At 35.0% G+C, this 13,998-nt stretch overlaps 1 protein-coding gene across 2 annotated transcripts in view; it reads left to right on the top strand.

Moving 5' to 3' along the window:
• Nucleotides 1-13,998, top strand: part of TSG101 (tumor susceptibility gene 101) — a 49,944-nt gene that overhangs the window by 11,978 nt on the left and 23,968 nt on the right. Inside the window, exons 3-7 of one of the 2 annotated variants that reach the window (XM_089242643.1) lie at nucleotides 1,583-1,732; nucleotides 2,708-2,798; nucleotides 2,941-3,006; nucleotides 3,244-3,407; nucleotides 8,712-8,835. In XM_089242643.1, coding sequence (XP_089098769.1) covers nucleotides 1,676-1,732; nucleotides 2,708-2,798; nucleotides 2,941-3,006; nucleotides 3,244-3,407; nucleotides 8,712-8,835 — 502 coding nt within the window. In that variant the 5' untranslated portion in view covers nucleotides 1,583-1,675. The remainder of the gene's footprint in view (nucleotides 1-1,582; nucleotides 1,733-2,707; nucleotides 2,799-2,940; nucleotides 3,007-3,243; nucleotides 3,408-8,711; nucleotides 8,836-13,998) is intronic. The other variant, XM_089242644.1, reaches the window with a different exon arrangement.

The following is a 13,998-nucleotide window of genomic DNA, read 5'->3' as shown; positions in this document are numbered from 1 at the left end:
CCCGACTCTTGGGGGGTCGTCTGCGTGAGACACCACAGGTGTTTTCCCCAACAATGACGGAAAACAATTAGGAAACAACAAACATATTAGGGAAAACACCCATAGAGGGCAGCCGTGGTCATTTCCATTGAACAGCGATAAAAAAAAGGTATTGGTGATCTTATTTAAGCAACTGGCAAAGACATGACTTTGTTTACTTAGCGTTTATTTGCAATAATTTATCTGGGGGATGACCTTGGTTGCCGAAATTCCTGTATAATAATTATTGTATTCCATTAACGGCCATGTCTTAAACACAGCAACTTTGTATTTTGAGGTTTTTTAATTGTTTCCTCTGATTAAATATGTTAGCAGAATGAAAATATGAAACTGCTTTTAAGAGTTTGTATACTTGACATTATCAATCACTGATAGCATCCACCAAAGGAAACACTTATGTTTTACGAACAGAATGTAGATGTGATTTCTCTATTCTGCATGGAAAGACTAACATTTAATTATATTCTGCTCAGGGGCAATGCAGAACCTGCCTGGGGGGGGGGGGGTTGGTCCTTTTTCTTAATAGATGAAAAAAAAGTTATTTTTTTTCCAAAAAAGTTCTGCAATTTTTTTTTGATTGGTCTATTAATTAGCGAGGGACATCTCCGGAGAATCTCAGGACTTTGGATTCTAAAAGTTGGCACATCTGTGAGACATACAGTTATCTATTAGAAGCAAAATCTTTCATTTCTTATAAGGCTCATCTCCTCATCAAATTCCTTCAACCATTCAGAAGAAATCTCTGAAGTCATCCATGCTTTTTTGTTTGCTGTATATGATACTCTGGAAGTTTTTTTTCCTTTATGAAGCATTGTAGATTTTTCGATTTCCCTGTGAGGAGAATCTTTTTATTATCACTGCAATCCATGTTCGTACATACCAGAGCAGATAGATGAAGTTTGGAATTTTTACCACTTTTGCATTCTTCTCCTTTTAAAAGCCATAGTTTTCTGGGGGAGCAACTGATAAAATATCCCAGTTTCATCTGCTTTTATACATCTGCAGGTTTGTAACAGGAAATAAGTCCTTAACACTGGTCTTTAACCATTTTTCAACAACTTCATTGTCAAACAAAGCACTTTCGCCAGAAATTTATATACATGTGATGCCATGGTAATCTTTAAATCTTTGTAACTATCCATTATTTGCTCTAAAATCATTTTTGCCTAATAAGCATGCAGTCAACTTTTTCTTACAGCTGCTTCCACAGTATGAGCTCTTTCTTTGCATTTCTTCTTGGAGACGTTCAGCTCACCATCTGAACACTTTATTTAATCTTCAAAATTATAGCTAGCGAACTTGGAGGAATGCAAAATTTCTTTGAAGCCTCATTTTTTCCCCATTTTCCAATCTCAACCAACTGTATGGCTTTAATTTTTAAAGCAATAGATAACGTTTTGCCCTTGGATATTGTCACAAATGAATTCGTACACGATAACACCCCTACAACCAACATTTGAATCTAGCTACCAAGTGGCACAATTGCACTAAAGGTGTTGTTAGATTGTTGGGAATAAAAACCTCATTTTTTCTTTCTTATAAGGTTTTCTGCAGACAAAATAGGACTTGACAAAGAAAGAGGAAAAAAAAAGGGAAGCAAAGAGGATTATACAGTACTCATAAACGCCCTAATAGAATGTCTTCCAAGAAAAGAAAAGGGGCGTTACCAGTGTCATCTACTCATATAATAAAGGTAAATTTACCAATAAGAAGATTTAGATAAGATTACAAAGAAATTTGGGAAAATTCATGTTTGAAAACCATTTGAAAATTCGTTATAGGTGTACTTTGCTGAAATTGGTGTTCGTTATAAGCAATGAAATAACACAGATAAGCACTTCAAAATTCTGTGGACATGGAAAAACTTCATTATAAGTCAGAGTTTGTAATATCCATGTTTGACAGGCATGTTTAAAGTAGACAAACTCGAAACAATGTAAAATAAATCCACCTGTTTCATCAATGACTGCTGGTCACCTTTTGTTTCTGTGTCCAAACTTAAAAACAAGCTTAATCTGCTCCCCCCCTTCTACTCTTCGTCTTATTTCTCGACTAACTCTGTTTTTGATTTCCTATGGTCATCTCAACTTTGATACTTCTGGTATTTTAACCAAACCATCCTATATCTCCAGAAGACTCAATCATTCCCTTGAAATAAAACCTATTTTTGCTTCTACTGACTGCTTTAAATATAGCTTCTTTTCTCATACCATTGGTGAATGGAACTCCACACACCTCTATCATCGACTCGCCCACTATCACTAGTTTTTTGTACAATATTAAGCAATATCTATGTCACATTCAACCATATTCTCTTGTATAGGCCTACAGGGCCAACAATATTGTATACATAAATAAATAAATTCATTATAAGCGAGTTCGACTGTAGTATGACATAATGATTGGGGGTTGGAAATTTTATTAATACTAATTCTAATTGTTTTGCATATATTTCATTCTACTAAAATATTATAAACATGAAATTTTCATCAAAATGGGATTTTCTTTAAAGTTTGTTCATGGTCCAATTTGAATTTAATAACCTCTCACAGGAAACTTTATTTTTACTCATGAAATTTGTAGTTAATTCTGAAGAAACTTTAAAAGCCATCATTTTTATTGATTCCTGAGCTTTTGCGGTCTTAAATTATTCCTCTTTCATTTCCAGCATGATTATAAGTACCCAGAGAAAACAAAAACTCATATCAACAATGCAGTTCGGACATATAAAAATCTGGTTGCTAAGCTCGACTCATATGGTAAGTAAATGATTCTTATGATAATTTTGTAACAGATTTGTCATTTTGTAATATGTAGGGCTATATTAATGGTATGAAAAAAGTTTGTTATAAATTTTGAAAGAGCTCTTGATATATAAAAGGTGTTGCTTTTGAATTCCAGTATTTAATGATGGTTCAAAAAAAGAATTAGTTTGCCTTGATGGAACAATTCCAGTTTTTTACAAAGGTATGTCAAATTCAGTTTTTGATGCTTATACAATTCCTTGATTCTTATTTTCATACCTATAAATAAATGTAGAGAAAATGCCTGAAGTAGTTTTGTTTCCCCAGCATAAATAATTTTTTATTTATTTTGATTTAAAATCTTGCGGAATTTTGTCTTTTGTTTATGATAAAAATTCATTGGTATTTTCATGCACTATAAAAATAATTTTTATAATTTTTTATTTATTTATTTTCTCAGGTTCATATTATAATATTCCAGTGTGCATATGGATTCAGGACCACTATCCATACAACTCACCGATTTGCTATGTCAAGCCCACTCCAGACATGCAGATCAAGGCATCACGTTATGTAGATACAAATGGAAGAATATATCTGCCATATTTGCATGCATGGTCACCTGTAAGTTCAGATTTATAGATATGGCAGTATATAAAGTTGACCATATATTATACACTGAAGAGCCAAAAAAACTGGTACACCTGCCTAATATCGTGTAGGGCCCCCGCGAGCATGCAGAAGTGCTGCAACACGACGTGGCATGGACTTGACTAATGTCTGAAGTAGTGCTGGAGGTAATTGACACCATGAATCCTGCAAGGCTGTCCATAAATCCGTAGGAGTAGGGGGGGGGGAGATCTCTTCTGTACAGCACGTTGCGAGGCATCCCAGATATGTTCAATAATGTTCATGTCTGGGGATTTAGGTGGCCAGCGGAAGTGTCTAAAGTCAGAAGAGTGTTCCTGGAGCCACTTTGTAGCAATTCTGGACGTGTGGGGTGTCGCATTGCCCTGCTGGAATTGTCCAAGTCCATCGGAATGCATAATGGACATGAATGGGTGCAGGTGATCAGAGAGGATGCTTACGTACCTGTCACCTGTCAGAGTCGTATCTAGACGTATCAGGGGTCCCATATCACGCCAACTGCACACGCCCCATACCATCACAGAGCCTCCACCAGCTTGAACAGTCCCCTGTTGACATGTAGGGTCCATGGATTCATGAGGTTGTCTCCATACCGGTACACGTCCATCAGCTCGAAGCAATCGGAACCGAGACTCGTCAGACCAGGCAACGTGTTTCCAGTCCTCAAATACAAATACAACACCACAACAGGCAAAATGCCCAACGAGGTGGCTGATAAAATGATGCCCATAAAAATATGGATGTCATATATTTCAAAAATACAGCAACCCAATTACATAAAAATGCAATCACACAAATTATAAACAATATATACACATAATAAAATATTATACAACACCCATAAAGAATATTTATGGTTGTCTTATTCTAAGAATGGATAGCTTCTTGATTTACCCCAACATATATAAAAATATGGATGTCATATATTTCAAAAATACAGCAACCCAATTACATAAAAATGCAATCACACAAATTATAAACAATATATACACATAATAAAATATTATACAACACCCATAAAGAATATTTATGGTTGTCTTATTCTAAGAATGGATAGCTTCTTGATTTACCCCAACATGTTTATCGTATTTCTTTTTAAACGTGTCAATTGTGTTACAATTTACTACCTCCGGGGGTAAGCTATTCCATTTATTAACAACCCTATTAGAGAAAAATTCCCTGCGACACCATAACCTTTCATTGTCCCTCACCAATCGATACTGGTGTCCCCTTGTAAAAGCAGTTGATTGGCGGTTTACTAAAAGTTCATGGTCCATCCTATCCATCCCATTGAAAATTTTGAACCCTTTGATCATATCTCCTCGACACCTGTGTTCATCCAATGTAAACATATTCAAAAAATGAAGTCTTTTTTCATAAGTCAAGCCCTGTGTGCCAATAAGGACATGCGTAGCTCTTCTCTGCACCCCTTCAACCAAGTCTATGTCCCTCTGTAGGTATGGTCTCCACAACCTTACATCATACTCCAGTCCAGGACGAACTAAGCCTCGAAAAAGCGGAAAAATAACTTTAGGAGAACGTGAAGAGACCAAGCATTCTATTCGTTTTCTGCACATCTTCAACCAAGTCTATGTCCCTCTGTAGGTATGGTCTCCACAACCTTACATCATACTCCAGTCCAGGACGAACTAAGCCTCGAAAAAGCGGAAAAATAACTTTAGGAGAACGTGAAGAGACCAAGCATTCTATTCGTTTTCTGCACATCTTCAACCAAGTCTATGTCCCTCTGTAGGTATGGTCTCCACAACCTTACATCATACTCCAGTCCAGGACAAACTAAGCTTCGAAAAAGCGGAAAAATAACTTTAGGAGAACGTGAAGAGACCAAGCATTCTATTCGTTTTCTGCACATCTTCAACCAAGTCTATGTCCCTCTGTAGGTATGGTCTCCACAACCTTACATCATACTCCAGTCCAGGACGAACTAAGCCTCGAAAAAGCGGAAAAATAACTTTAGGAGAACGTGAAGAGACCAAGCATTCTATTCGTTTTTTTGACCACCGCTGAACAATGTTCAGAAAACCTAAGTCGCTCGTCAATGAGAATTCCCAAATCGGTGAACCTAGTTGCATCCGGTATAGTGATACCATTCAACTCGTAAGAGAACCGTGGGTTGTTCGAACCAAAATAACAGTCCAATGTTGGTGTTGTCGGGCCCAGGCGAGGCGTAAAGCTTTGTGTCGTGCAGTCATCAAGGGTACACGAGTGGGCCTTCGGTTCCGAAAGCTCATATCAATGATGTTTCGTTGAATGGTTCGCACGCTGACACTTGTTGATGGCCCAGCATTGAAATGTGCAGCAATTTGCGGAAGGGTTGCACGTCTGTCACGTTTAATGATTCTCGTCAGTCGTGGTCGGTCCCGTTCTTGCATGATCTTTTTCCGGCCGCAGCGATTTGTAGATTTAATTTTTTACCGGATTCCCGATATTCACGGTACACTCGTGAAATGGTCGTACGTGAAAATCCAAATTTCATCGCTATCTCGGAGATGCTATGTCCCATCTCTCGTGCGCCGACTATAACACCACGTTCAAACTCACTTAAATCTTGATAACCTGCCATTGTAGCAGCAGTAACTGATCTAACAACTATGCCAGACACTTGTTGTGTTATATAGGCGTTGCTGACTCCAGCGCCGTACTCTGATTGGTTCCATATCTCTTTATTTGCATACGCATGCCTGTACCAGTTTTTTCGACTCTTCAGTTTATATAGATTATACAATTGATACACATATTATTTATGCTTATAAATTATGCATGTGTATTAAGGATGGGATGAATAGTGATTCGGCAGAATAACTGAATACGGAATATTCAGCTAATGTTTTGACTGAATATTAATTTTTTTAAAATTCATTACAAATAAAACTGATGTTTTTAATTTAAAATAAAGTTATTGGTAATTTTAAATGATTGAAATTAAATTTTAATTGTGAAATTTATTATTAAAATAAATATTTAAAAAATGGCAATTGAAAGACTTTCATTGTGTCATGATACTGACAATCAAATTTAACAATCATATATTGTATATTAATATTACTTATGGAATCAAATTTTCTTCAACACTTTTTACCAATTATACATCTAATTAAGAAAATGTCAACCATTATTTACTCTTGACTAATAGGGCATCATAAAAGTTACTACTTATTTTAGTTTTTCTTTTTAGATGTTCTGTATCACATTCAGCAGTTCAATGTGTATCGTATCTACATACATCCTTCAGTTAGTGAACTTGTGTAATTCATGCCTGCTTCCAGTTTATTGCAGTAGGATTCTATTTGCAGTTTCATGTTTTCCTAATTTATCCTGACATAACCTCTTGCACAGAAAGGGATGCATAATTGTTACGAGTGCATAAATTATTTATTTATGTATAAAATTCAAGTTAATATAATTTTTAAAAATTAATTTATATACTTGGATTTACATAGATATTCGGCCAAATACCTAAAAATGATGTGGCTGAACCGAACATTTGGCAAAAGAGCTGAATACCGAATAGTGGCCACATATTCGTCCCATCTCTAATACCTATACTTTTGTGTGTACTGCTTCAAATGAACTGGAAAAGAAAAAAAAAAGAATGAAGGGACTGTGTTAGATCCAAGGCTGTATTTTTTGGGGTTTTTTTTGTCATGCGAGATTTGTCTTTTTCGGGTTCATCTGACCCTACTTTTATCTGCTGTGTAAATTTATGAGTATACGTTTAGTATACTCATCATCCTTATACTACATCATTTTGCTCGAACACAGTCCCTTGCAACTTAAGATATTGATATGGTTATTTGCTACTCGTGTTACTATCACTACTATTATATTGTTCTATTAACATTATTGATATACATAATAATAATACCTTAATTAGTAAATTTTAATGATACTTTTCTCAGTGATGTGTATAATTTTAAAGTCTATAGATACACAGATTTTACTGTGCACAGAATGGTCTTTGTTATCAGTTTTCCCTCTCTACACCACCTCTTGGCATATGTGAACCATGTAGCTGCATGGGGTACCATATCTCAAGTGAAAGGGCAAAAAAAAAAGAAGATTTCTGTCCGTTCTGAGACATAGACGGGGGGGGGGGGGTGCAATCACTCCCCCTTCTGTTGTGAAAAAATTATATTGGTGGCATAGACGGAGGATGGAAAGTGGATGTCCCCCCCCCCCCATTCACTATTCACACCCTCAGTGATTCACCTCCTTCCCCATTCGAGGAGCCTGTATCCTCTCATGCTATAGGAGGGCTGCCAAATCCGATAACTTATTTTCTTGTCCCCATTGTCTATAATACTCACTGAGATCTCCTGTTTGCAGTGATTTCCGGCTTGCTATGTTTATCTATGACAGTTTTTTTTAATGTTTTAAACAGGATCCATTTTAATTACATCCATGGAAAAAAAATTCCTTTATATACTTACTTTTTGGACATTTTTGATAGTCAGCCATTGCTTAGATCTGGGAAAAAAATTTGTGCTTCTGAAGATCTTGTAAATGGTAGATTTCCTGATTCCATATTCTCTTCACATAACAACAGTGCTGGTGTTCTGTGTTCTACTTTTTTTTTATAAAAGTTTTACTTTCTCACATATATTTGAAGCGTAATATATTCCTGTTTGCATCTTGTATCTGCCACATCACTTGATATTTTCAGCGTGTTCAGGGATTCAAACTTAGATAATCACAGAAAATAATAGAGCACTGCACAAGTTTTTAAACACCAAAGGTTAAATGTACAGCGTGTAGGAATGAAGAAAGGAAAATATTCTTTTGATCAAAAAGCTGACTTTCTGACTAACCACATTCATTGTTTTCACTTTCCCAGACACCCGAAAATGCCACTGGACAGGAACAATAAATGATACAAAAAATAAATAAAATGGCAGATGTATAAGAAAAAGCTGGAATGGAATTTGGGTAGAAGAAAATCATCTAAGTCCCCAATTGAGAATGAAAAATTCTTCGCAAAAGTGTCCAGATTAGAGAGGTTCTAGTGTAGATTGTTTTGCTTTCCATAAAATTAATTACATTTCACAAAACTGTTGCATATATGGCTTATCAGTTACAAAAAATAAAGGACATTTTCATTAAAACAAGATCCTGGGGGAGTTTGGACAGACCTCTGATTGTATTGAACATAAAACCTTATATCATTATTGAGCTTCTGCTATTTTAAAGTGTGAGCAACGAAATTTTCTTTCCATTTTTTTTATTTATTCATATTATTTAAGTTTGTTTACATATTTTCAGACTAGCTCAGACTTGCTTGGATTGATTCAGGTCATGATAATTGTTTTTGGTGAACTGCCACCTGTTTATTCAAAACCAGCTGTTGCAAACGCATCTTATACACCTTATCCTACTCAGCCTTCTAGTAAGTTTTTCTATAAGTTTTAAACTATAGTTTTTTTCCTATATCTGGTAAACTTCATCGAAGATGTGATGATTCAGGTTGATGAGACAATTAAATATACCGAAGGACATTTTAAGGTTTCATTGAGTTCAAGAGTCTGTTCAGTCTTTGTCAGGAAGACAGATCAGCAGAGAATTTTTTTCAGCACTAACTACTACTCGTGGAAGAGATGATAGCACAAGCATGGATTCAGTAGCCTTTCTGTGGGAGACAGAGAAAAGCTGTTTTGAATCTTCTACATACTTTTTTATATAGGGGTAAGGTGGGTGGGTGTACACACACAATTGTTTTGCTGTTGACATGAGTTATTAATACATTGTCAATCAACAGCTTCCACAAGGGGTAACAGCAGTATTGATTAGTAAGGGGAACTCCATGTCATGATGTCGCAGAGAGAGAGTTTTCTCTAATAGGGTTGTTGATAAATGGAATAGCTTACCCCCGTAGGGGCAGTGAATTCTAACACAATTTACACGTTTAAAAAAAATACTATAAACATATTGGGATAAATCAAGAAGCTATCCATACTTAATGAAACAACCATAATTTTTTATGGGCAGTGTATTTTTATTTTATCAAATTATCAGCTTTTATTGTTCTTATTGGGTTGCTCTATTTTTGATATAGTTTAGATATATATTTGACAGCCATATTTAACCTCATTTCTATGGGCATCTTTCTTCAGCCACCTCACTGGACGTTTGTCTGTTGTGGCCTTTGTATTTATATTGGTATTTGTGATTTTTCTGCAAAGGAATCTTAATTTTTTTAAGGGTTGAAGATTGATGAAAACTTTCAAAGTTAAATTTTTTGTGAATTACATTTCTCTTGTAGACCAGAGTATGATGGATTCACCTCTATAATGTAATGTAATGTTATTTAAGTATCACCTTTATCTTAGAGCAGTACTCCTTAACTGAGGGTGTGAGATGAAAAAAAAACATAATAGACTGACTGGTTATTCAGGAAAGTTGAAATGAGAAAAATTGAATTTTTTCAATTCTTTAAAAAATATGAAGCATACTAACTTTTCACCAGGCCCGTCATTTAGGGGGGAGGGGCTGGCTTTTGAAAATACACTAAAAATGGTGTATATATATATATACATACATTGAGTACATGTGCTTTGCCCCCCCCGGAAAAAGTTGAAATGACGGCCCTGCATTTCAATGTATTTGTGAAATTCACTTTCACTGTAAAATTTTCTTTTTTGGTTAGTAATCGACTTGTTTTTCATTTCATTTAAGGAAAAGTATCATTAATACTCAAAATATTTTGGGATGTGTTTAAATTTGTACTCGTGTTAACAGCGTGCTGCTCTTAGATTTGATACTGTCATTAGCATGACTCAGAGAAAACGTCAAAAGTTTAATTAGGTGTGAAACAAACATGTATGTTTTGTTGTTTTGACTACTTCACCAAACATTCACTCTGGCCATATTGCTATATTGCAATTTACTGCCATTGATGAGATGGATTGGAAATGAAGGCACTATCATTTGTCCCAGAGCAGAATGTGCTAAAATCTGTGACGTACGTCACAGAACAATTTGGAAGAATTTTAAGAAAAAGTGAAAAAAAAAACACTATTACATGTATGCGGATTTTTACCGCAGAACATCTCCAGTCAGCTGAAGGTTCGTTGCAGAACAGTGCTAAACATTCTGCTTTGGGGATCATTTGAAGGTTATATAGGGTGGTTGCCTCAAGCTCGTTAGGAAAATGTCTTATCTAAATCCTCCCTCTGGTTTGAACCTCGGATCATGATGGCAACCTTCACGGTGGTAAACTAGCATCTCACCACCATGTCACTCGGATGCTGTTGTTTTGGCTGGAATCAATTAGTGAAAAACATGCACAATTCATTGAATCTTTTTCTCCCAAATTTTGAAAAATGTTAATTCAAAAAAAAAATCTTTCTCTCTCTCTCTCTCCTCTTTAGTTTAGTTTATGAATTAAAGTTCGAAAAAAAAGAGAAACGAAACAACCACCTATACACCATAGCCAAAAAAGAATTTAATAATACTGTACATAAATGAATTTGTAAAAATTAATTAATGGATAATTTATGTAACTAATTACAAAAAAACCAAAATTTTGTAGCAAATAGCAAACACATTAATCAAGGGGGTGCAGGTAGGTAAATCGCATTGCTTTAGGCGGTGCGGAATGGAAAAAAGGTGAAGAACCACTAACCTAGAGTGTTGCTGCTAATCTATGAGTGATTTAGAAGAGGGATACACATGGGATGACTAAGAGTACACACATAACCATGATGCGAGTTTCCTCTTTTAAAACAAAATGAAGTCTAGAATTAAGGAAAGCAAAGCCTGGTCCAACTTTTATAAAGAATAAAAGGGTTGATTTCATCTCAAAGGTCTTGAAATCATAGGAAGAGTCTGAACTCCATCAATAAAGCTCTCTATCAGTTTGGCCATGCAACAACTATCTACCTAGTTTGTAAACAGTCCTATGATGATGATTGAGTTCAGTATGAAATATGTAAGGGTTGTGGCATGAGCAATGCTCTAGTTATGAAACTACAAGGACATTAATTTGTGAATACTATAAAATCTTTGGGTACATACTCTTACCTGACAGGGTAGGAAAGAGCATGCATTCTTCATTATTTTAAGGAAACTCATTTGTTCATATAAAGCTGCTGCTTTTTTTAAATTCTTTGGGCTATTATTCCTAATTTGGTTTCCTAACAAAACTTCATAAAATTTTTGGGACTTTATCTCTTAAGTTCCGTTTTCATTGTCAAAAATCCACTAAGTGTTATACTCCTATCCTTATCCCCCCCCCCCCCACATATGTTGAGGCAGATGTCGTGGACCCTTCACACAATATGGGCTACATCAGAAATTTCAGTGAAACCAGGAGGCTACTAAGCTAGCTGTACTAGACATTTGTTATCGAAGAGCTCACAAGTAGCCAGTGAGCCATAAATTGAAGATGTGTGTATTAAAACATAAGTCTATCATGTGCACAGAATGACTAGAGTATGGTAAAAATCATCAAATCAATTTTTACAGGGTTGGGATATCATAAATTTTTTATTCTTGTAATGCAGTTGACCATTTTAGTGTTCAATGCCCGTAAAGTACATCGAAGGAATTCCAAGTATTTTTGGAAGCTGAAACAGGCAGATGATCACTTGAAGTTCAAAGGGGGGGGGGGGAAGAATCGTAATACCTAGCGCCCCTTAAAAAAGGGGAAAAATATGCTGTTCTATGTTTCTTTGAATCTAGATTTGTTTATTTCATGAAATGCACAGGAAGTCGCCATATTGGTTAACTTAGACATGGCTTGTATGCCCCGCGAAGAAAGAGGGAGATGTCACGTGATCCAAAAAGCCTCACTGAAGAAAACGAGGGCAGCGCCGGGTATTATAGCTACAACCCACATGGGTAAAAGGCTTATGTCCCAGGAGGGACAGATTCTGGGTCGTGTCTGGTCTGACGGGTATTATAGCTAGTACCAATATAAAAGGAGCTATTGATATTGCATATAAATTAATATTAGTAATTATTTTCTAGTATAAATAACTAAGAAAAAAAATGACCTATTTGTCGGTTGTTAGGGAATCAAAAATTATGTGCTTTGTAGAATATATTTAATTTAACATGATTTAAAACTTTTAGTGACTCTAAACATGAAACCAAGTGGGTATGAATTGGCCAAGTGATTTCTTCCACCAGAAAAAATTTCATTACTTTTGAAAACTAATTTTTTTTAAAGATCTATAGTGAACTTATATTAGGGTAAAACTCGTTGAAACATTTTCAGTGCAATATTCATCATGAGATAACTGTGAACTCCCAAAAACCACTTTTAAACAAGCAAGATCATTTCGGTACAAGCTGAAAATTAAAACTGCAAAGTAGCTAAAATCTTTGTTTAATGTGTTATTTATTCCAAGTTAAATGTTATGAAATACAGTGGAAATTGAATATTTGAATTTTGGGTAATTCAAACTTTTACAAACAGCCGTTGAGTTTTCTATATATTTTAATTTTACAATTTCTTGTTTAATTCAAATTTTTTTTTGATTTTTTTGGATAATTTGAAGTTGGAGGGCGAAAAATCATGATTTTTATGAGCAAATTTAGTTTGGAAAAGTTCACAACAAATTTTTTTTAAAACAAAAAATTTCTGTTTTTCCCTTTACTCTTTTTTTTAAACCCATTTTAACACTGTTTAGCTAGATTGCATCGAGAATGTGTACCACTTAATACCGATTATGTTTTTTCAACGTATTAGATCAAGGCATATCATTCAAAATGTGATTATTTTCGTTGTAATTAACAGTATGAAAAATATCGGAAAGTTTGGATTGTAATATATTAATGGAATATATTTCTTTGATAGCATGAATGATAAGTAAAATTTGGGAAATAGTTTTGTAACAGATGATCATGAACTAGGATTTGAACATGGTCAAAAATTCTGCAGTGATGATGATTCTATAACAGTGGAATAATGTGTAGTAGCTAAGATCAATAATTATTAAATTATGAAAATTTGGGAAAAAGTTAATAATAACTGAATGATAAAATTTTAATAATTAATTATTATTATTCTATGTGAATGCTGATGGTTAAGTTTTCATTTCTAGTCATTTTACCAATCCAGGATAGATCAATTGGATAATTCAAACTTTTTCCCCCCATGACACTTTGGACTTCAAATTAACCATGTTCGACTGTACCTAATTCAGGGGTGGGAAGTGACAAAGTCCATTTCAGAGCAGCTTTGGAGCAGCAAAATTCAGCATTCGGAGCAGCAAATTCAGCATTCGAAGCAGTTTTGCAGCAGCAAAATATAGGACTCAGAGCAGATATTTATAAATTGGAGCAGCAAAATTAACAAGAATATTTTCGTTAACACCCACCTCTTTTCAAAATAAAACAACTGCACTGTCTTTTGTTATCAAACATCTTTTCATCAGCTTGTTTCTGGTGTTCTAGGCTTTTGACACCTTGTTTGAAAGAGCAGCTGCCATAAAATGTTTCACACCAGTCTATTTAAGATGATTTTTGCTTACTGAGAGCACTTGATATTGCAAGATTTTCATTTTTATTTTCCAGCAGCACAAATAGGCTAAAAATTTTCTATAAG

The sequence above is a fragment of the Pholcus phalangioides genome, unplaced genomic scaffold, assembly GCF_987345545.1.
Source record: "Pholcus phalangioides strain wild (caught in Gottingen) unplaced genomic scaffold, Ppha-v1.0 ptg000015l_1, whole genome shotgun sequence".
NCBI lineage: Eukaryota > Metazoa > Arthropoda > Arachnida > Araneae > Pholcidae > Pholcus > Pholcus phalangioides.
Note: the sequence above shows the minus strand (reverse complement) of the source record. Positions and strands in the feature narration are given on the sequence as shown.